The sequence below is a fragment of the Peromyscus californicus genome, unplaced genomic scaffold (genome assembly GCF_007827085.1).
Source record: "Peromyscus californicus insignis strain IS unplaced genomic scaffold, ASM782708v3 Scaffold_4__1_contigs__length_199733344, whole genome shotgun sequence".
Classification (NCBI taxonomy): domain Eukaryota; kingdom Metazoa; phylum Chordata; class Mammalia; order Rodentia; family Cricetidae; genus Peromyscus; species Peromyscus californicus.
Genome location: NW_026294562.1, coordinates 18,425,872 through 18,449,104, shown reverse-complemented (window position 1 = coordinate 18,449,104; position 23,233 = coordinate 18,425,872). Strand labels below are relative to the sequence as shown.

The window sequence follows — 23,233 nt, the reverse complement described above, 5'->3', positions numbered from 1 at the left end:
ACACTCAATAAGCATTAACCACTGGCACTCTAACAGGTTCACTGAAGAGGGAAATGTGAGTTGGGGGGTCTTGGCCTTCAAAGATCTGAAAGTTCACCTGGACAAAAAGGAAAATGGAATCCTGAACCCCCCCCCCCCCCCCCCCCCCCCCGCCACACACACACACACACACACACACACATACACACGCCATGGAGGTTCAGAGGAGGAACAGAGTTTTTTATGAAACAGCAGTTCAGTCTGAAGATGGGTGGAGTTTTACAGGTGGTGTAGGAAGACAGGGCCTGCCAGCTAGAGGAACAAAGAACAAGAGATATTTCCTGAACCTGCCCACATATCCCCAGACCCACCACTGTGGCATGAGCCATCATCACCTGCCTCCTGGGTAACAGTAAATCTCCTGCAACTCACCCTGTAGACCAGGCTGGCCTGGAACTCACCAAGTTCACCTGCCTCTGCCTCCCGAGTGCTGGGATTAAAGGCATGTGCCACCAGTGCCTGGCCTATCATTCTTTTCTTTTTTAATTATTGCTTTATTTTATGTGGATGTGTGTTTTGTCTGTACACCATGTGCAGGTCAGAAGAGGGTATTGGCTCCTCTGAAACTGGAGTTAGACAGTTGTGAGTTGTCATGTAGATGCTGGGACTCGAACCCGGGTCCTCTAGAAGGGCAGACAGTACTCTTAACCACTCAGCTCTCTCTCCAGTACCCTGTCCCATTTTCCTCAGACAACAGCAGCAGCATTTCAAAGACAGAGGTCTGATGATGTTGAAAGCCACAGTGTCTGGCCTCCTCAGCTTCTGACCTTGCACACCTTTGTCCTCTGGACCCCCAACCACTTGGTGTCCTACTGATGCTTCCTGGGTGCCCCTGTGTTTATGGCCACGTCAGGGCCTGAGCATGCAAGTCTCTCAGCCTTGCTAACACCTGCTCGTTGGTTTTATCTGAACAGAAGCACCACTTCTACTAGAAATAGTCTGCGTATCTCCCCACCGTTGGTTAGTGTTCACAGTACCTGCTCTCAGAACCACACTCCATACTCCAACCCAGATGCACACAAACATGAAAATTAAAGACGAAATTAGTATAACGGCTTGATGTGTGATGAAAAGGGCAGTTAATGGAAGAAATCCACGTTAATATGAATCTCAGAAATAGACGAAAGAGATAGCCGGAAGTACAAACATGGGAGACAGGAGCATCCAAGGTAGAAGGTAGCTTTAATTAATTTTTGCCGATGTAGCTTTAATTAATTTTTGCCGATGCAGATCCAGGAAGGACTGAGTGGGATAAGTGAGGCTCCCCTGAAGAGAATGGAAGACGGAACAGGAGCTGTAAAAGGCAGAAAGCCAGAGGGATGAGGTGGAGCGTACTTACATCCCACTCACCTGAGGCCAGCCCGCCTGCAGAGAGCAACAATAAACACCAAGAGTTCTGAAGAGAGGAATGATGCACAGTTTGAGGAGGGGAACAAGAGTACTAGACATGAAAGACAGAGCATTGGGAAGGGAAGAGAAAGACAGACAGAAACTAGGTTGGGGCAGCAGCTGTCTACCCATCCAGCCTCCACAAGGAATCAATACGGAGAGACGGGGCAGTGGCGGAACCTCTCCCCACAGGCCAGAGCCACGTGTGAGCGCAGAAGGAATACATGGGACAAGTGAAAGGACTCACTCACTCGGGCTGCGCATTTGACCTTTACCTTTAATGTGGAAGGAAGAGAGCAGGGAGTATCTCTTACCTGTAACATCCTCCTTCTTTCCTAGAAGCCAGAATTCATCCACCACAGCCAACACCTCAATAACATCTCCCACAAACAGTGGCAGTTCCTCTGAGACGCTAGGGCAGAAGTCAAAGATGGCTCGGACCACAGAGCCAGCCTCCATGGTTCACAACCTGGAAAGCCCAGAGTATGAGAAAACAAAGGTATTTAAGACATACTATACACCTGACTCTTAAAAACCTAAAACTTAAAATATGAAGATAATATAAATGCAATATAAAATATGTAAAATATAAAAATATAAAGTTGTTTCTTTAAAAATAATTTCCTCATGTATCTTCATCAGCTTCTCAGTGTAAGCCTAGAATCGGAAACAAACAACAATAACAACAAAAACCTAACAACTAGCCCAAACTGTAGAGATGAAAGATTCAAGTTGGGGAAGGCAGGTTTCTGAAGTGCCAGAGAGGGAGGTAAGGATATTACTATTTTACCGTGTCTAAAGTTCTAGGCAATACAGTACTTTTAAAATACAGTATTTAAAATCCGAAGACTTGAAATTACATACAGCATTTCGTCCATTTCTCACGACAATCATAAGACGAGGATGATGACAATCTGCAAGTTTAGATACTCTAATTTGTCCAAGTATACACACAGCATGGTCAGGACTCACACACCAAGATTTAAAACCCACAGAGAAAGGAAGTCTATGAAAAGAAAGAGAGGGCCGGAGATGGTGTCTCTGGGGGATATTTAGTACCAGCAGATCAGGCATTTCTTTCTGGTTTAAAGATGCCAGTGGCCCAGCCTGCACTGTTGTGCAATGCATGATGGGTCTGTTACTCTGGTGTGTAGGGCTAGCGAGCTAAGGATGTGTCTATACACTAGAAAATAAGGGCACGAGGGGCAGTGTGTGTTCACTTGGGAATGCCCAGCCATGATCGGATCTACATTCTCCACCTGCCTTCCCAGGGGCTGAACAGGGCGCAGCTCAAGCTCTCCATGCTGGCCAGGGCCCCATGCTTCTTTATTCTTCTCCAAGATTCATTCAGTGTTGTTGAAGGTGGAGATTTTTTTTTTCAGCTCACACATGACTAACTTCATCAAAAAGCACCAAGACAGGCCAGTGAAGTGGCTCAGCTAATAACCGTCATTGTCTCCAAGCCTGGCAACCTGAGTTTGATTCCCAGGACCTATGGCAGGGGAGAGAACCAGGGGCTGGAGGGATAGCTCAGCAGTTAAGAGAGCTTACTGCTCTTCTAGGGAAATGAGTTTGATTCCCAGCATCCATGTCAGGTGACTCACAACTGCCTATAATTCTAGCTCATGGGACTCCTAAGTCCTCTTCTGGCCTCTGGGGGCATGCATACACACACATGGTTCACACACACACACACACACACACACACACACACACACACACACACACACACACAGATAGAGAGAGCATGCAAGAGATAGTAAATAAGTGTATATAAATATTTATTTATCCATTCATTTATTCATTACAGTACTCTGTAATAAATTTGTATACAATGTTCTGCCTGCATGTGTCCCTGCAGGCCAGAAGAGGGCACCAGATCTCATTACAGATGGTTGTAAGCTACCATGTAGTTGCTGGGAATTGAACTCAGGACCTCTGGAAGAGCAGCCAGTGAGCTTAACCTTTGAGCTATCTCTCCAGCCCCCAGTATATAAATATTCAAAGAGAACTAAATGTCTAATGGGAAGAAAATGATAAGATAGCTATAACTGTAGTTTATGACTTTCACTGGTGTGAAAAAAAAGTAGGAAGCATCTAACAAATAGTTCAGTATATTGTCATTTTTAGCCATGCTCCATAATTAAATATTACGCATTTGATTTGGACTGTCAGGTCAAAGAAGCTTATTCTTGCATTACTGGGATTTTTTTTTTTCAATAATGAGATGACTGGGGCCACAGCAAAAACAGAGAAGTGGTCACTGCACTCCTCACCCTCCTCTACCGCAGGTTTTCTGCTTTCGGTTTCCTTTCACGGTGCTTTGCACAGAACCCAGGGCCTCATGCATGCTGGAGAAGCGTTCTACTACTGAGCATCTACTAAACACATCTCATCGGTTGTGCCTGGTGGTGCACACCTTCAATTCCAGCACTCAAGGGGCAGAGAGTCAAGCAGATCTCTGTGAGTAGGAGGCCAGACTGGTCTACATAATGAGCTCCAGGTAAGCCAGGGCTACATAGTGAGAACCTAAAACAGACAGACAAACAAACAAAAACCAAATCTAACATTTATATAAATAGACTCTGAAGAGATAGCGCAGTGTGCATGTAAAATACTAGGCTTCTTCAGTGACAAGGAGTGAAGTTCAATAACGCGAGAAATCCATGGAGTCTGCTTGAAGGGCAAGGGAATTTATTAGGGAAGGAAATCCACTAGACAGAACAGAGGAACTGTCGCAGGATCCTGGAAGGGTGAGGCACAGTCCCACGCTGTTCTTCCGCCTGAGAGCATCCCAGCTTCCAAGTCCCATGAGGGAGAGAAGAGAGCACTGCTTACATGCATCCCAGGTCTTCAGGGTCCCAAGCGGCCCCAGGGGCATGTACTTCAAGGTCATGGGCAGGTGTAACAGTTACCTGCTACCCCACTAGGGGCGGTGCTTCAAGTCATAGCTCGAACAGCTACCCACTATAGTTCAAATCCCAGCTTACTGCTCTTCAGCTTATTCACCCTGCACACATCACAGGGTAAACTCTCAGGTCTTTCATTTCCATGACCTGAGAAATGAAGATATTAATACTTTCACAGTTACCATCATGAGGATGACTATAATGATAAAGATCAATGACTAACATTTACACAGTGCTTCCTCCTTCCACACACTTCACTGTGTACCACATCAGTGAGTCCTCACAGTGACCTGCCCGTTTATTAGTAGTTCCCATTGGGCAGATAAGGACACAGGTTCAAAGATGATAAATTCTAAGGTCACATAGTAAGTGTAGGGTAAAAGGGCCAGCCAAGGAAACCCACCCTGGCCCTGAAACCCAAGCCAGTGAAAGAAATACAGTTTGGCCCTGAAACCCGAGCCAAATCTGCCCCTGACCAACTGAACACAAAACCAACCAATCCCTGAGCAAGAAAACCAACCAATTCCTGAGCAGGAAACCAACCAATCCCTGAGCACAAAATCTAGCACCCTGACCCTGAACCCAGTGCCAGTGAAAGAAACACTTTAGCCCTGAAACCAGAACCAAAGAAACACACTTTGGCCCTCAAACCAGAGCCAGTAAAAGAATTACGCCCTGGCCCTGAAACTAGAGCTAAATGGCTAAAAAGGGCCAGTGAAAGAAACCAGAGCCAACTCTGCCCCTAACCAACTAAACCAACCAATCCCTGAGCACAAAATCTAGCCAATTTGAGCTTGTCCAAGTTCAAGGGAATCAAAATCTGACCAATTCCCTTCTTGAAAACCTTCTCCCTGGAAAAACTCCGCCCCTAAGAAGCCCTACATAAGCCCCTCCGCCTGTTCAGGTATCAGCTGTCCTTCTCTAACCTAGCAGAGGCAGCCACTCTCCTGGATGCCTCCTTCCCAAATAAATCTCTTTCTTAACAGAGTTTTGAGTAAAGATCTTCTTTCGTGGGTGAGGAGCAGAGTCTCTGCTGGGAAGCTTAAGAGGAGGCAGAGCAGAGCTCAGCTGTAAGCTCTCGGAGAGAGAAGCAGGATTGCCACATCCTGCGGATAGACCATCCTCTACTGCCCCCCAGCTTCAGGTATAGCCTGACTTCCTGACAAGTCAGGATACCTTTCTCCTCACGGCTTCAGGAATAGCCTGACTTCCTGACAAGTCAGGATACCTTTCTCCTCACGGCTTCAGGAATAGCCTGACTTCCTGACAAGTCAGGATACCTTTCTCCTCACAGCTGCGGGTATCCAGAATATCTCCCTTCATAGCTTCAGGTACAGCCTGACTTCCTGACAAGTCAGGATACCATTCCCTCTGGAGCTGTAACACTTATAATAAGTCAGAGACAGAATGGGAATCCAAACCCATCTGCCACCAAGCCTTACCCTGCATGCTGTGTGGATGTGTTGAGGACATGACTGATGTAGTAGCTTCTCAAGAAACATTAGTGCCTATTATAAATCACTCCCGTAATTAACTACAAGTTCAAATCTGTGTCACTGATCACCGGAGAATGTACTGTCTTCAGGTAGATAAACACGTCAGTGCTTCCTATTTCAACAGGGTTAATTTAATTTTGACCATGTTTAAAAATAAGTATATACCCATAAAACCCAGAACTCAAAAGGCTGAGACAGGAGAACTTTGAGACCTAGATCACCCTGGGCTATGTAGTCAGATCTTGTACAAAAAAAAAAAAAAAAAAAAAGCAAAACAAGTCACATCTTGTGCCTTTCTGACGGCTCCAAAGGAGACACCAAATGAACACGGTTCACTCAGACTGCGGGAAGCAAGGTCATTACTTCAGCCATACAGTACTGTGCTGCATTAACCACAGCCGCAGTCCTAGGCAGTCACAAGTCCCCAGGCCTTCCTCCTCTGGTGCTAGCCAGCTTCTGCTTTCAGCTTCATCAGCTTCATTTTTTTTTTACATTTTTTTTATTTATCTATTTTTATTTTATGCATATAGGTGTTTTGTCTGTATGTATGTCCCTGCACCACACGTGTGCCTGGCGCCTACCAGAAGAGGATGTCAGATCCCCTGGAACTAGAGTTACAGTTGTGAGCTGACATGGAGGTGCTGGGAATTGAACCTGGGTCCTCTGGAAGAGCAGTCAGTGCTCTTAATCACTGAATTATCTTTTCAGCTACATCACCCTCCAATCAGCTTTTCCACCCTTTTTTAATTTTATCTTTTTCAAGACAGAGTCTTACTGTGTAGCCCTGGCTGGAACCTGCTACGTAGACAAGGCTGGCTTTGAACTTATAGAGATCCAACTGCTTCTGCCTCCCAAATATTGGGACTAAAGGTATGCGCTGCCATACCCAGTTCAACCCACTTTCTAGTTTGCTGTTTACAATCCAGAGCACCACCATTACTAAAAGTTCCCACATAACTAAAGTAGCCAAACTCCAGATGGCAGACTGACACTCCCACAGAGGTGAAGGACACATGTTGGCACTGGAGGTTTTCCAGTTTTCATGTGCTCTGAGGCCCCTTTCTTATTTTCTGGCAGTCTTCCAGGCACCTGAAGTTACCAGATGTCAGATTTCTGCAGAAGGGTAGTGTCTAAGAAATTTTTAGAAAACCAAGCATAATATTTGACAACTCTCTTAGCCATCTATGTTATTAAAACAAGTCCTCAGGGTTGGATCAAGATGGACATAATTTTCCAGTACATTTTCTCAGAGTTCTCACTGTCTGACTAAAAGTATGGCTTGTTCTCTGAAGTGTTAAGAAGCAGCCTCGGGCCCACTGATTTCTTGCACTTTAGTCCTGGGAGCTAAAAGAGTTAAACATTCCTCTTGGCCCCTTTTCACACTACCGGAACATGACTCACACGCAGAGGAGAATCTGGTTCAATAAAGTCTTTTACTAACTGACCTCCTACTCTGCTGGAGTGAGTGTGTAATCCCAAGAAACACACACCCTAGAAGGGCACAGAAGTCACAGCCTCCGTGATTCATGTGTGCAGCCAGAAGGTGGGGCTTGACGTCCCCCACTTTACGTAGGTGATAGACTTTTCCGGAGTTGTCCATGCCCTGTACATACTCTGAGAAGCACCTATTGTTACCCACACAAGGGCCATTTGAGAAGCCCAAGGGTATGCTTCAAAACTTAATCATTAGTGGTTTCTGTAAGCTGTTCTAACTCCAGATGGAAGTTTTCAGAAGAAACTACAAGGCAGATGGGCTGAGGGAAAGCTGGGGAAGTTATTGTGAACTACAGCATGGTGTCAGGGACATTGAAAAGATGCAGAACTCCGCCCCTTCCTACCGGTGAATACCTGTTTCCTCCTCTGAAGAGGTGCACTGCATTGCAAATACAAATATCCTTGGAAAGATGATTCTCCAAACCCTTTGGCAGGTGAACTCTGTGAAGGAAGCTGTTCTGTCTCTTTTTCTACAGGTCTGCAGCAATACCAGCATGGAACAGCTTAAGTGACAGACAGAACCTGGTGGGAATATCTGAAACTACTCATATCTGAGTCCACAGTTCTGTTCCCTGAAAGGTAAACCAACCATCTTGGGTGGAAATAGTTTCAGTGTCCAGTTTGACTAGGTTGGACTGGGGGAGCGGTGTGAGCCCTCCAGGTCAAGTGTGGGGAACCCAGGCTCCTTGGCTCGGAACAGTCCAAAGGACACTAAGAACAGCCACTGTCTGAGTGCCCACCATGCCACATGTTCCACGCTGATCCAGGAGCCTGTGCCATCCGCTGCACCGTGGGCAGCAAGGCTCAAAGCCCAGCGCCACACCTTAGCAATTCACCCAAACTCGACAGCTAGCAAACCGCTAACCCAGAACCAGAGTTCAAGCCTGGGGGCTGCTAAGCTCATGGCTTTGTTTTGTTTTGTTTTTTACTAAAAACATTGCTTTTCTTAAACCACAGCAGTCTGCTCTTCAAAACCCGACAAACCATCACTTTCCTTTTGTTTCTTCAACATGTTGTTAGGAAAAGTGTCAAGCATTGAGGTAGAAAGAATTCTACAATCACCGCCATAGTTTTACCATAACATCTGACCACAGCGGCTTTATCATATACTCTCTAGCTCCTTATCCATCTAGCCAAACAGAGTCAATCAAATTCAGTTCCCAGGCAACATAAAACTTTGTCTCCAGCCGGGCGGTGGTGGCGCACGCCTTTAATCCCAGCACTCGGGAGGCAGAGCCAGGCGGATCTCTGAGTTCGAGGCCAGCCTGGGCTACCAAGTGAGTCCCAGGAAAGGCACAAAGCTACACAGAGAAACCCTGTCTCGAAAAACCAAAAAAAAAAAAAAAAAAAAAAACCTTTGGCTCCAGTGGGCAGAGCAGTCACTGGACAGCCTTTTGACACAATCCTAGAAACAGTGCTCCTCCCCTCCCCCACCATGGCGGGACTGGCAGCAGCATGCAGACCGCTCCTCTCTGTTGTAGATGGCAGTCTAACCCCTGACCCAGAGCAGCTTCCCTGGGGAGAAGAACGGCGGAACTCTAGTAACCTAAGCACTAGCCTCGGAAGGAAAGAGCCTTATCCATCCAGGGGGAGGGTATGTCTTAAGTCTGCAGTGATTGTATGTGTATGTGTGTGACCGAGTGTCCATGTGTGTGTCTGTGTGTCCATGTGTGTGTGTCAGTGCGGGTGGGCGTGTGTGCATGTACCGGAGACAAGAGGTCGAAGTGAGGTGTCCTACTTTTTAGTGGTTTTTGCACATTATTTATTTGAGTGTGTATGTATGTGTGGTATGTGTGTGTGCATGTCACAGAGCACACTGAAGGTCAGAGGACAACCTGCAGGAATCACTCCTCTCCTTTCATCATGTTGGTTCTAGGGATCAAACTCAGGTCATCAGGCCTGGTGATGCACACCCTTACCCACTGGGCCATCTTGGGGACCCTCTAACCTTATCTTTTGAGACGAGGTTTCTCACTGAACCCGGAGCTCGCTGATTCAGCTGGACCAGCTGGCCAGCAAACCCGCTCCTCCCTCTCCCCAAGTGCTGAGGTTACAGGTGCACACCACCACCCTGGTTTTCTATGTGGTTGTTGAGGATCTGAACTCAGCTCAGTTTATCCCTCCCACAGCTGTCCCTTTCCAAACATGCTCTAAGGATGCTAATCTGGGTGATTCAAAATATAGTGCACTACAGTCATGAATTCAAGGAAGGCTATGAACCATAGTCCCCTCTTGAAGGGCCACAAATACTGGCACATTAACGACCACCACAGTCAGGCAAGAAGCTCTTTTACTTATATGTCTTTATACTTGCCTGGGGGCTGGAGTTGAAATGGCTCAGCAGTTGAAACCACCTGCTGCTCTTATAATGGACCAAAGTGAACATCCAGCACCCCTGTCAGGTGATTTATAGCCCCCAGTAATTCCAGATCCAGGGGTCCAACATGCTCTTCTGGCCTCTACAGACACTTACAAGAATGTATGCATGCATGTGTGCATGTATGCATACATACATACATACAAGTACATTTGGGCCAAGTGTGGTGGCACACCCCTTTAAACCCAGCAGACAGATCTCTGTGAGTTCGAGGTCAGCCTGGTATATATAACAAGTTCCGGGACAGCCAGGACTACATAGAAGAGACTCTATCTCAGAGACAAACAAAACAGGACCCTTGTCTGGCCACATTTAATTGTTTTAAACTTTGTCCCACCTTGCTCAGGTACTTAGTCCTATCCAACCCAAATAGTCCACCTGGGGCAGGGGTGTGGCTCAGCAAAGGAATGTAGGGCCCTGGGTTGGATTCTCCTGCCTAGACTCATTTCCTGTCTTGTTTACAAGCCATTTCTTTTATTCAAAGCAGGTTACACCTTGACACATATTTAAATACACATTTCCCATTACTATTTCCTCCAAATGGTGCCCATCTCTCCTCCATAAGACCACCTCTATCTTCTGTATTTCCATTCCCACAGACTTTTTGTATGTTATCTTGAAGACTGGGCATATAAAGCATTTTTAAGTATTTATTTTATATGTGTGGATGTTTTTGCTTGTATGTATATCTATGTACCACATGTATTCCTGGTGGCTGCAGAGCCCAGAAAAAAAGTGAATTTCCTGGAACTGGAGTTACAAATGGTTGTAAGTTGCCATGTGGGTGCTGGCAAGTGAACCTGGGTCTGGAAGAGCAGCCAGTGCTCTTAAACCACTGAGCCATGTCTCTAGCCCTGAACATGTGAAACTTAAAGCTATAAAAATAATGAAAATATTCAGAAATAAGATTTTACAACATGTCATGAAATCCAAGTGTCCATCAGAAGATGGATAAATGAAATGTGCTACACACATACAATTATTCCACCTTTTTAAAAAGGGAAAAAATGGTAACACATATCACAGCATGGATGAAACTTGAAGACATTATACTAAGTGAAATAAGTCAGGCCCAGGGACAAACACTGAAGGATTCCACTTAGATGAAGTACTCAGAGCAGCCAGAGCCATAGACACAGAAAGAATGGCAGTGTCCAGGGCCGGGAGACAGAGGGAATGGCCAGAGAGCTAGTGCTGAGTGGGTAGAGCTGTTCAGGTTGGGGAAACGAGCAAGTTCCGGAGGTGGACAATAGTGAATTAATGTCGCAAAACTGTACACTTAACAAGTTCAAAATGGTAAAGTTTACGTTATATTCATTTACCACAATAAAAAAAAAATCAATGTTTAACATCTTATAAAACATGGCAGAATGTGCCAGGTGGTGGTGGTGGTGGTGGTGGTGGTGGCGGCGGCGGTGGTGGTGGTGGCGGCGGCGGCGGCGGCGGCGCATGCCTTTAATCCCAGCACTCAGGAGGCAGAGGCAGGAGGATCTCTGTGAGTTCAAGGCCAGCCTGGTCACCAAGTTCCAGGAAAGGCACAAAAGCTACACAGAGAAACCCTGTCTCGAAAAACAAAAAACAAAACAAAACAACAACAACAATAACAAAAGGCAGAATGTAAAAGAAAGCCTGGGAGACTCTGATTATTTTTAATAAACAACATATCCACAAGCCTGGACACACGGTTAAAAATCTGAGATCATGAGCTGTAAACTTTTACCCCAATAGATAACTGATATCAACCAGCTTAATGAGTAATTTCCAACATGGCCTCTGGGGTAAAGGTCTGAACTTGGTACACACAGTGGATACAGAACATCAGCCCTTCCAGCTCTGTCCTCCAGTCTGCTCTATGCCCCAAGGCAACCTCAAGCTCCAAATCCAGGTGCTTGCCTCTGGATTCCTGCTGGGTTAGCTACTTGGTTAGCAGGGATCTAAAGGCAGAGGCAGAAGCTGGGGTTCCCTCCCTGCTGGGCTGAGGTGGTGATGTTGCCCCATCAAAGGCTATAGCCAAGAGGCTTTCTCCAAACAGCACTCTTGCCCAGTCAAGTAACTATTCCACCCCCCTGCCCTGGAGCTAAAGTATTAGCCTTGGTGTAAAGTATAATCCTTTACTATTTTCCCTAAGCCCTGTCCATTCTAAGCTGAACTCTTCAAATTCTCAGTAAGCTGCTCTGGAACAATATTTTTGTATACTGTAAATATGTATTGCTCTCACTAGTTAGTAAAGAGCTGATTGGCCGATGGCTAGGCAGGATTTTCAGGGCAGAGAGAATGCTGGGAGGAAGAAGGGTGGAGCCTTGGGAGTCTTGAGGAGATGAAGATGAATCGGGAGATGAACATGCTGTACTGAGATAAGGTATGAGCCACATGGTAGAACATAGATAAGTATGGGTTAATTTAAGATGTAAAAGCTAGTTAGTAACAAGCCTACGCTATCGACCAAGCATTTATAATTAATAATAAGTCTCTGTGTGGTTATTTGGGAGCATCTGGACGGACAGAGGTGACCAGCAGTCTCCACCTACAGTAAGCTCTCTGCTTCTGCTGGGTCCCAGGGTGATACAGGTCCAAAAGATTCCTAGAGCTCTATGCATTGGAAACAAAAAACAAACAAACAAACAAACAAACAAACAAAAAACCGGAAACCGAGAGTATAGGAAAACATGAGATAGTTTCACAATTCTATCGCAGTAAATCAAGTGAGAGACACAGAGGACATCAATTTTGAAGGTTTAGAAACACATTAGGGAGCTGGAGAGATGGCTCAGCAGTTAATGTTTGGGTGGGAGCTCCACCTCAACCCCTGGCACCCTGGCATCCCTATACCCAAAGAGTCTAGAATGTTTGGGTGAAAGATCCACCTCAACTCCCCTCCCCAATCCTGCCTCGTCAAAGCCCGCCAAACACCACTCTTGCCCCAAAGATGCTCAAGACCACTCCCATACGGTATATAAGCTGCATCCCAGAAAATAGACATGTGGTTTTCCGGTCTCTCAGCCCCATCTCCTGGGGGGTTGGGGGTGGCAGAGAATCACCCAGGAACGCTTTACCCATTAAACCAGGGCTTTTTCTAATTTGGTCTGATTTGGATTGCTGTGTCAGCAGAGAGGCTTATCGATGCAAAAACTTATCAGTTAAGAGCATTTGCTGCTCTTGCAGAGACCCAGGTTTGGTTCCTAGCACTCACATGGTGGTTCACAGCTGCCTGTCACTCTAGTTCCAGGAGATCCAATGCCCTCTTCTGGCTTCCATAGGTGACACACATGCACGTGGTTCATATATACACAAGCCGACAAAACACTCAGACACACAAAATTAAGGAAAACTGTAAAAAAATATTGTGCCTGGGCCCTTCCTCACTCGCCCCTCAAAACTTAGCCAGTATATTCTCTCGGAAAGCATGAAGACACTGTCTACATCCAGAACAAACTCTCTGAAGAGGTCTCCCTAACTGAAAGGCAGCAGCCTGCTGTTCCTCCGCCCTGCCTGGGGACGCTTTATGGAGATCTTGAGATTTCCCAAGTTTTATAACTGAATTCTCCAGAAAACAAGACCTCCAAGGAATCCATTTTAAAGATGCCGGTGCCCGCAGTGAGAAGTGTTCAGCTTCACAAGCAACAGCATGCTTCTCTTTCTGACAACACATTGACAAATGCGGTTTCTCCTCCGTGTGGAAGGATCGGGGGTGTCAGAACATGAAGTCTAAAGCAGCTTCAGGAAGGAAGGAAATGAGAGACTAGGAAAACGGCATTTCCTCCACTGCTCTGTGTCCCTGCCAGTTGACTTTGGACCGGAGGTCAGCAGTTGCTGTCAGGCGATTCCTCAACGAAAGTACCAAGGGATGAACAGGAAGCTTAAACGTTACAAACTGTGGGGAGCCCTTGGGCGGGCAGGGAGCGTCATAGGGCTTTTCCTCAGCACCACCCCCTCCTCACCACCCCCATCCAGTAGACTCTGGCTCTACAGCCTACAGAATGCTGGAACAAAGGAACCAACTCTGGCTTGGAGGGGATGATTAAGGAAACTAAGGCAGAAAAATAAAGGAGTTTGCAGCAACAACCTGTCTTAACATTTCACCTGCAACGGTTGTCACATCTCAAACTTGTCCTGAGGAGGAAGGCAGCACTCTCAGCTCATGGGAAGGGGTATGTGGCACAACTCCCGCCAATCAGGGAAGTTTCCTTTAGATGTGAAGTGAACACCATGCAGAAAGACGCCAAGGTCCTATAAACTGTCCCAGCAGCAGCTGGAACTAAGGCTTCCACCTCACACCCAGTGAGGGGACACTCCCTCTCTTTCTGGGTTTAATCTCTCTGTCTCTCTCTGTCTCTGTCTCTGTCTCTCTGTCTCTCTGTCTCTCTCTCTCTCTCTCTCTCTCTCTCTCTCTCTCTCTCTCTCTCCAGTTTAATCTCTTTAAAAAGAAAGAAAGGAAGAAAGAAAGAAAAAAGAAAGAAAGAAAGAAAAAAAGAAAGAAAGAAAGAAAGAAAGAAAGAAAGAAAGAAAGAAAGAAAGAAAGAAAGAAAGAAAGAAAGAAAGAAGAAATTGCCCATGCACCTTTACACCGATTTTCTCTTTTGAACAAAACTGTGTTTACAGAGGCAGGCCCCATGATTAATGTTTTGAGACCTACAACATTTTAAGGCATTTATGAGAGAATTTTTTTTCAAAAGACTTAACCTAGGAGTTCCTTAAAGTATGCTCTCAAACTGACATTTCTTAAATCATGCATGAATCTCATTTATGAGTGGAAATTTAAAAACCACTGACTCGTAACGAGATAAATGGGACATGTCTGAGCTGGGCAGCTTAATGACACATTAAAATCAACTGCCCCGCCACAGTACAGATGGAGCACGCACAGAATCTATACGATGGCAATTTGCACAAGCCGAGATTAAAGTGAAACTATAACGTGAAACTTCAGGGTGCGGCCGCAGATAACAGCGCAGCAAACAAGTGAAAACAGGCATCCTGGAGACGTTTTTCAGGAGAGGTTCAGAGAATTTCTTCCCACAGTGCTCCAAGCAAGGAGACACCTGCTACAGAGATCTGGGACACGGCATTGTGTTTCTTTTCTTATCTACTGGTTCAAGTAGGAGCTAGCCTTTCAGCCTCCGAAGATTTAAACAGACACAGGAATCCTTTATCCTCCAGCCCATGTTAGCCTGCAAAGCATTCTGGATGCTTTGGGAGAAATCATTGAGAAAGGAATTAAGGAAACTGAAGATTCGGAGAGAAAGAACGCGGAGACAACTACTGTCCGGCTGGAGTTAAAAATATCAGCAACCATCCCAGGGTAGGGAACTTGGGCCATTTTAAGGAGCACAATATCCAAGCACATGGAAAACAGGCTTGTAGCTTTTCACAAACGACAAAAATGACCAGGGGCCTCTTACAGAAGCTAGAGTCACCACACTAGGCAGAAGCCAGGAGTCCTCTGTAGCTCCTTTTCAATGTGAACAAGGGAATTCGTCAAGATGCAACATGCCCTGTGAGTGGTTTAGACGGTCAAACAAGGACTTGATGTCCTAACAGACACCAGGCCTTCCCCCTAAGCACAGGGGACCACACCTTCTCAGGCAGCGCATGGGAAAGTGAAGGAGTAGAGCTGTGGTAGTTCAGTCTTGACTCACATTCATTTATTACAATTTTGATTTAAGTTTTAGCTACTAGTAATAACTGAATAAAACACACCAGGAGTTAACAATATTCAATATGATTTGGTAAAGGGGTGCTGCTCCCCATAAGAGTTAAGGAAGGAGAAACGGTTATAATTACTACAAGCTAAATTTTAGTAAGAAAAGGACTAATACACACCCTCTGATAGAGAAATGCAGAGCGCATGCAGGACGGCATCTAATGGACACATTGCACATGGAGCTGGCCATACACACAGTAACAAGGCCTAGAGGATGAGCAGCAAAGTGTACCACTGACTACAAAACAATAAAGAAGGGACAGGCATGGTGGCATGTGCCTCATGAGTTCAAAGACAGCCTGGTCTACATAGTGAGTTCCAGACCAGCTAAGGCTGCATAGTGAGACCCTGTCTCAACCCACCCAACCCACCCCCACCAAAATAAATAAATAAATAAATAAATAAATAAATAAATAAATAAATAAATAAATAAATAAAAAGGAAGACAAATCTAATCCTCCTGGGGATGAGGGGATTCAAAAGTGGGAGGGGTCAGGGTCACGTCACATACATGGAAGTTTGAAAGTGAGCAACAATATGTGGGTAGCATGATTTTTTAAAATATTTTTTAGACCTTTATTTTTATTTCATGTGTTTGGGTGTCTAGCCTGCATGTAAGTCTGTGCATCACATGCATGCAGTGCCTACAGAGGCCAGAAGAGGGTGTTAGAGCCCTTGGGACTGGAATTACAAATTTGTAAACCACCATGGTGGTGCTGGGAATCGAACCCAGATCGTCTAGGAGAGAAGGGCAGACAGTGCTCTTTACTGCTGAGCCATCTTTCCAGCTACTACATGATTTTAATAGCAGTTGGGATAAGATCGAGCTGGAAAGAAACAGGGAAAGATTTATATCACAGACAGCCATGATGTAGAACAAAAACTGTGCTTTAATTATGGTGCAGATACTAATGGTAACGTCTGGCAGTTGACCTAAGCTGGAAAGCTAATTGACTTACAAATTGTAAAACCATATAATCACTGGCCAACTAATTAACTATGTCCTAGAGCAATGCTTCTCAACCTTCCTAATGCTGCGACCCTTTAATACAGATTCCTCGTGTTATGGTGACCCCAACCATAAAACTATTTTCATTGCTACTTCATAACTGTAAATTTGCTATTGCTAGGAATCGTAATGTAAATATCTGTATTTTCGGATGGTCTTAGGTGACACCTGTGGAAGGGTCATGACCCCCATGCTGAGAACCACTGACCTCTCAACTCCACAGTCCCGTGTTGGGCCAGCTAGCACTAAGATTCTTGTTCAGACATGGGGGTCAGAATTCATTGTTTTGTTCTGTCTGGTTCTACACACCATTCTGTTTTGCTTTCACAACAATAAGTAAGGGGGCTGGAGAGATGGCTCCAAGGTTAACGCACCAGCTGCTCTTGCAGAGGACCAGGGTTCGGCTCCCAGCACCCACATGGCAGCTCCTAACAGTCCTTAACTCAGTTCCAAGGGGTCCACCACCCTCTTCTGACCTCCAAAGGTACAGGCACGCACGCATATACATATACATGCATGAAGGCAAAGCTCTCATACACATAAAATAAAAACAATAAATAAATCTTTCAATAAAACTTTAAAAGATAAAAATGAATAAATAGTTGAAACTTAGCACATGTTTTTCTGTGTCCTTTGAGATGAGCACACGCCCCTCCTTCATTCTGGTACCGTGGTAATTACATTTTCAAACGTTAAACATTTTTAATCCTTGGGTTGGATGCTAGCCCTTTTTAAACTGAAGGTTTTGAGTTGCACCTATTCAGTTAGAGATTTCTATGCTGTGCTCCCGAGGAGTGATGATGCATAACCCATCTCTCCCCCTTTGCTCCCGAGGAGTGATGATGCATAACCCATCTCTCCCCCTTTGCTCCCGAGGAGTGATGATGCATAACCCATCTCTCCCCCTTTTCGCCCACAACACTGGGGTCAACCCTTGTATATGCGAGACCAGCACTCCCACCCACCAAGCTACACCCGCAGGCTGCGGCCTCTTCTCTTGCAAAGGACCGTGTCAGACTTAGCATGTGGAGCCTGCCTAGCCTCAGAAAATGAACTGGGAACTGTAGCTCTCTCCTCTTTTCCCTTCCCCCGCCCCTGCAGGCCCTCTCCCCTCTGACCCCTCCCTTCCCCCCCCTCTGCAGGCCCTCTCCCCTCTGACCCCTCCCTTCCCCCTCCTCTGCAGGCCCTCTCCCCTCTCCCCTCTGACCCCTCCCTTCCTCCCCTCTGCAGGCCCTCTCCCCTCTCCCCTCTGACCCCTCCCTTCCCCCCCTCTGCAGGCCCTCTCCCCTCTGACCCCTCCCTTCCCCCCCTCTGCAGGCCCTCTCCCCTCTCCCCTCTGGTCCCTCCCTTCCCCCTCCTCTGTAGGCCCTCTCCCCTCTCCCCTCTGGCCCCTCTCTTCCTCTCCCTCTTTCCTCTCCCCTCTGACCCCTCCCTTTCTCCCCTCTGCAGGCCCTCTCCCCTCTGACCCCTCCCTTTCCCCCCTCTGCAGGCCCTCTCCCCTCTCCCCTCTGGTCCCTCCCTTCCCCCTCTTCTGTAGGCCCTCTCCCCTCTCCCCTCTGGCCCCTCTCTTCCTCTCCCTCTTTCCTCTCCCCTCTGACCCCTCCCTTTCCCCCCTCTGCAGGCCCTCTCCCCTCTCCCCCCTAAACCCCCCAGCCCCTGGCAAACACTAGTCCAGTTTCTGTACAGCTTTGTCTCTTCTGGACATTTCAATTCTACTGATCTCATACAGTAGGAGGCTTGATGTCATTCCTTCAGCGAGAGTCATGCCATTTTCAAATAGAAACTATCAGTTTAAGGCATATGGAACCATTATGCACAGACTACAGGGCCAGGCAGCTGGATATGTGTCCCAGCTCCATCCCTCACTAGAATTTCAGGATTTAAAACAAACCACTAGGCTTTCTGTGTCCTAACTTTCCCCATGCATGACCAGTTTACTAGAACAGCTGTAGTGACATTGAAATGAATTAATAGATGTGAAGCACCCAGACCAGCACCTCATACAGATGCGATTATCTGCACAGAAGAGAGTCAGTTCTGGGATGATAGTCTCAAAATCTTCTTTTCTTTGTAAATACAGGGTCTTACCATGTAGCACTTGCTATACAGACCAGGCTGGCCTCCAACTCTGCCTGCTTCTGCCTCCTTAGTGCTGGGACTCAAGGCATGTGCCACCATACCTGGCCCTCACACTCTTTTTCATAGCACTGAGGTGTTACAAGGTTTTCAAATGAAGAGGCAGCTCAGTGACCAAGAGCACTGGCTTCTCTTGCAAAGGACCTGGGTTCAAGTACCAGCACCCATATGGCAGGCAGCTCACAACCGTTTTTAACTGGAGTCCCATGGGATCCAACATCCTCTTTTGACTTTCTTGGGTACTGCATCCACATAAAGTACAAAAATAAAAAAAAGACAAATCTTAAAAATAAAATTAGAGATCCTAAGGAAGAGGAATGGGGGAATGAGCTAATAAGTTCCCTTGGGGAATGAAAATGTTCTGGAATTAGTGATGACGGGGTTGGGAACACACTGAAAGCTACTGACTCATATACTTACTGGGATGTTTTTTATGAGATATGATTATTTTAATTTAAAAAATTAATGTCTCTTCTATTTCCGAAATCTCAGTTTACTCAAAATGTCAAAGGCTTGCATGAATGCTCTGCCTTGAAAACTGGCAGATACTTACACAGCTTAATCAGTCCCCATCTCTGAAGCTTTTCTGGAACTTCCTATTTCAGAAAGTATTTTATTCATGCAACTTCTACCTGCTCTAGTGTGGAAACAGGGGCAGCACGGTGCCTGGGTACTTGCACGTTCACTGGGTGGGAAAACATCAAAGAACAATTTGTTGAGCCAATGAGATAGCTCAGAAAGTAAAGGCACTCAACAGGTAACCTGAGTTCAATCCCTGGAACCCACACAGTGGGAGAGAACTGACTCCTGCAAGTTTTCTTCTGACCTCTACACATGCGCTATAGCAACACACACACACACACACACACACACACACACACACACACACACACACACACACTCCCACTCACACGTAAGTAAGTATTTTAAAAAGAACAATTGTGTGTGTGTGTGTGTGTGTGTGTGTGTGTGTGTGTGTGTGTGTGTGTTACCGAGTACTGACGTGCTGATGTGCCCAGAGCCTTATGTGCTGTGGAATAACCCCTCTGTACACTGTAAATATGCATTACTCTCATTGGTTAATAAAGAAGCTGGTTGGCCTATAGCAAGGCAGGATAAAGGTAGGCGGGACAATCAAACTGAGGTTACTGGGATGAAGAAGGACGGAGTCGGAGAAGACGCCAGGAGACACAGAGGGAGCAGGACATGCTGAAGGACAGGTAAAGCCACGAGCCACGTGACAGAATGTAGATTAATAAAAATTGGTTAATTTAAGTTGTAAGAGCTAGTTAGTAATAAACCTTAGCTATTGGCCGAGCATTTAGAACTCATATTCAGCCTCTGGGTCAGTTACCTGGGACCAGGCAGTTGGGACAGGAAAACTCTGTCTACACTTACGCATTCTATGCACATGCTCCACCCACAAAATAATGAGCAAATTTAAAATGGTAAATCATATTTACTACTAGGTTGAATTAATAACTATATAAATAACAGGATCTGACCCTTAAGTGAGAGAGCATGAGTTTCAATTTCCTCCTCCTTCTTTTTCGTGTGTGTGTGTGTGTGTGTGTGTGTGTGTGTGTTTTAGACAAGTCTTTTGTATCTCAGGCTGGCTTTGAACTCACTAATAGAGCTACAGATGGCCTTGAACACCTGATCCACTTGCCTCTACCTCCTAAGTGCTGAAATTTTTGGCATGTGTCTGCCAATATCTGCCATTATTTGTCACAGCACCTGGTATATGTGGTGTGAGCCAAACCAGGGCTCCACTTGTGCCTGGCAGACTCAACTAACTGAGCCCCAGCCCCAGCCCTAGCTTCAATTTCGGATTCCAATTGTCTAACTCTGTGACCTTGGGAAGGTCAACTGGAAATGCCTCTGAATCTTAGTTTCTTCATGTATAAATTGTCATCTACTTCACAGTGTACAGGAGTAAACCTGAAATGCCGCTAAACATCTGGAACACCTCCTGACACAAGGCAGGTACTCAGAAAAGCTGACTGTGATGATGACAGCCGTGGAGGGCCGGGGAGGTGGACCATCATCACCCCGACTGACGGCAGCACAGATACAGCCCAGGCAGCATTTTTGGGCGGAGCTAACTTCTCTACACTGCAACTGTGATCTGGAGAAGAGAGAGGAATGTGACACTGTGGTTACTGGTCGTGGGGAAAGAGCAGCGGACATCCCTTTCTGTGTACTCATAACACACCTACACGGGTTTGGCAGTCACAAAGGAGATCCCTACATATGGGTCCAAGAAAACCTTTGCCAAATGCCTTCTGGGGAGAAAAGGAGGATAGGAAATTAATTTATTTGCTTTTATTAAAAAACAACAAACCTGTATGTCTAGGAAACGCTCGCACTTCTCTGCCTGGGGCTCTTCCACCACTTGCAGTAAAACTCCTCTGCCGGGCAGACACGCCATGTTAAGATCTCATCCCCACCACAGGTTCGGCTGCATTTCCTGCCCCGTCCTTCTAACCATGCACCCCAAATCTCGCCAAATCAAATACCACGCCAGCAGTTCTCTGCAAGGCACATGTACCTGCGCACGCTTGTCCCTCTGCTCAGGTGGAAACACCACAGATAAATAGCTAAAACACAGCAAAGCAACTGTCTTCACTGCAGACCACAGTGTAATGCAGCATTACGGATCGCATCGCCAGCCTGCAATCGTAGGCGGCTTTCACCTCCGTTACCTTTTGTATACACTGCTGCTTCCCTTGCTTAGGCATGGATAATGAGTATTTGTTAATTTTTGGATTTTGATTTGAGATTTTTTTTTTTTAGAAAGGGTTTCAGTTTACCCCATGCTAGCCAGGAACTCACTGTGTAGCCTATACTGGCCTCAAACTTGTGGCAATCCTCCTGTATCAGTCTCCCAAGTCTTATGATTGCAAGCATGTGCCACCATGCCTCCCTGAAGTATTTTTTATTTCTCACTAATTGCCGCAAGAGGAAATAACAGTAAGGCAGCAGATCATCCCTGGTTAACATTTGACTTGCAAATGTTAATTTTAATTTAAGCATTTCAAGTCATAATAAGAGACAACTGATCCGGTTTGAATTTCCTCTATGGAATATAAGAGTAAACTTTGAACGTATTGGTCAAATTCGCTTGTAAGCTTTTCAGTGATTTTTTTTTTTTTTTTTTTTTTTTTGGTTTTTCGAGACAGGGTTTCTCTGTGTAGCTTTGCGCCTTTCCTGGAACTCACTTGGTAGCCCAGGCTGGCCTCGAACTCACAAGATCCGCCTGGCTCTGCCTCCCGAGTGCTGGGATTAAAGGCGTGCGCCACCACCGCCCGGCGCTTTTCAGTGATTTACTGTTAATTAACGCTTTAATCAAAGCAAACCTATTACTAACATGACCAGCCTCCTTAGAGCTATAATCAGTTTACTGAAAGTCTTTCTCTATGTCTTGGTTTATTAATTATTTGGCTTTAAATCTAGATGAAAATACTGACACTGAGATATTTTCTTCTTAGAACCTTTGAATCAGTGATAGATCAAACATAGCAAACTTCAACAGCATTCATCTGTGTTACTTAAACACTGGTTTGCTCTCCTACAGAACCATCAGGTGATGGACAAATGCAACAAACCCCTCAAAAATAAATAAAGAAAGAAAATGAACCTGGATTTCGTCATGTCCACAGTGATCCAGACACTGGAATTACTCAATCTAGACACTGGCAGGAAGAACCTGTGGCACTGACAGCTGTGGGTTCAGAATCTTCTGTCCTAGCACAATGAACCCCGACACACACACACACACACACACACACACACACACACACACACACACACACACACACCACCGCCAGCTCCAGGACCACTGCAGGCACCTGTAGAGTCTGGGTCCAAAGCAAACTCAGTCTCCCCGACCTGCCCCTCTCGGATCCTCAGTGTTTCCAATAACAGATCAACACCGTTAGAGGACAACATCCCAAAGAGGTTCTGCCACTGAGCTCTGGGAATCCTTAAAGCAACACACAGTCCCTGAAGAAGCAAGCTAGAGGCCCCCCATCTCTCCACCCACCCCCAGCGCTAGGTAATACGGAAACTGCCTTGCCAGATAGTCACAATGTGTTTAAATGGAAATGGTTGGCTGTAGATAACATCACTCCCTGAGACCCTGGAACACTCTAGAAGACTCCTCAGAAATGACCTCAGGGTGAAACCAAACTATACGGGCCAGTGATTTCTATTCATAGTGGCTGAGCAATTGGAGCCTTCTGCAATGGTCATCAGACGAAAGGGTGAGTTGTAAGCTAACACACTAAGAAAACAAGTGAAATTGTGCCAACCAAGCTCTTTTTTTTAAAAAAAAATCCATATTGTAGAAAATCTTAGGACAAATGATCAGTTTCTTCAACAAATGGATTAAGCAAAATATTTACATTTAAACTTAGAATAAACAAATTAAAGACTTTAAGAAATGGATGAACTGAAAACTGTGATTTTCTTGGATTTATTTTTTAAATTAATTATTTAAAAAAAATAATGGGGCTAGGGAAATGGCTCAGTTAGGCTGCACAAGACTGATGATGCCCAGAACCCACACAAAAGCTGGACTTAGCAGTACCCACAGCTGCATCCCAGCATGTCCCATCAGGAGGCAGCAGCACACACAGCTGCATTCCAGCATGTCCCATCAGGAGGAAACAGCACACACAG

At 45.8% G+C, this 23,233-nt stretch overlaps 1 protein-coding gene across 1 annotated transcript in view; it reads right to left on the bottom strand.

Annotated features, from left to right (window-relative positions):
* Positions 1 to 23,233, bottom strand: part of Dnmbp (dynamin binding protein) — a 106,770-nt gene that overhangs the window by 71,350 nt on the left and 12,187 nt on the right. The window contains exon 2 of the mRNA XM_052762336.1: positions 1,743 to 1,897. Coding sequence (XP_052618296.1) covers positions 1,743 to 1,887 — 145 coding nt within the window. The 5' untranslated portion in view covers positions 1,888 to 1,897. The remainder of the gene's footprint in view (positions 1 to 1,742; positions 1,898 to 23,233) is intronic.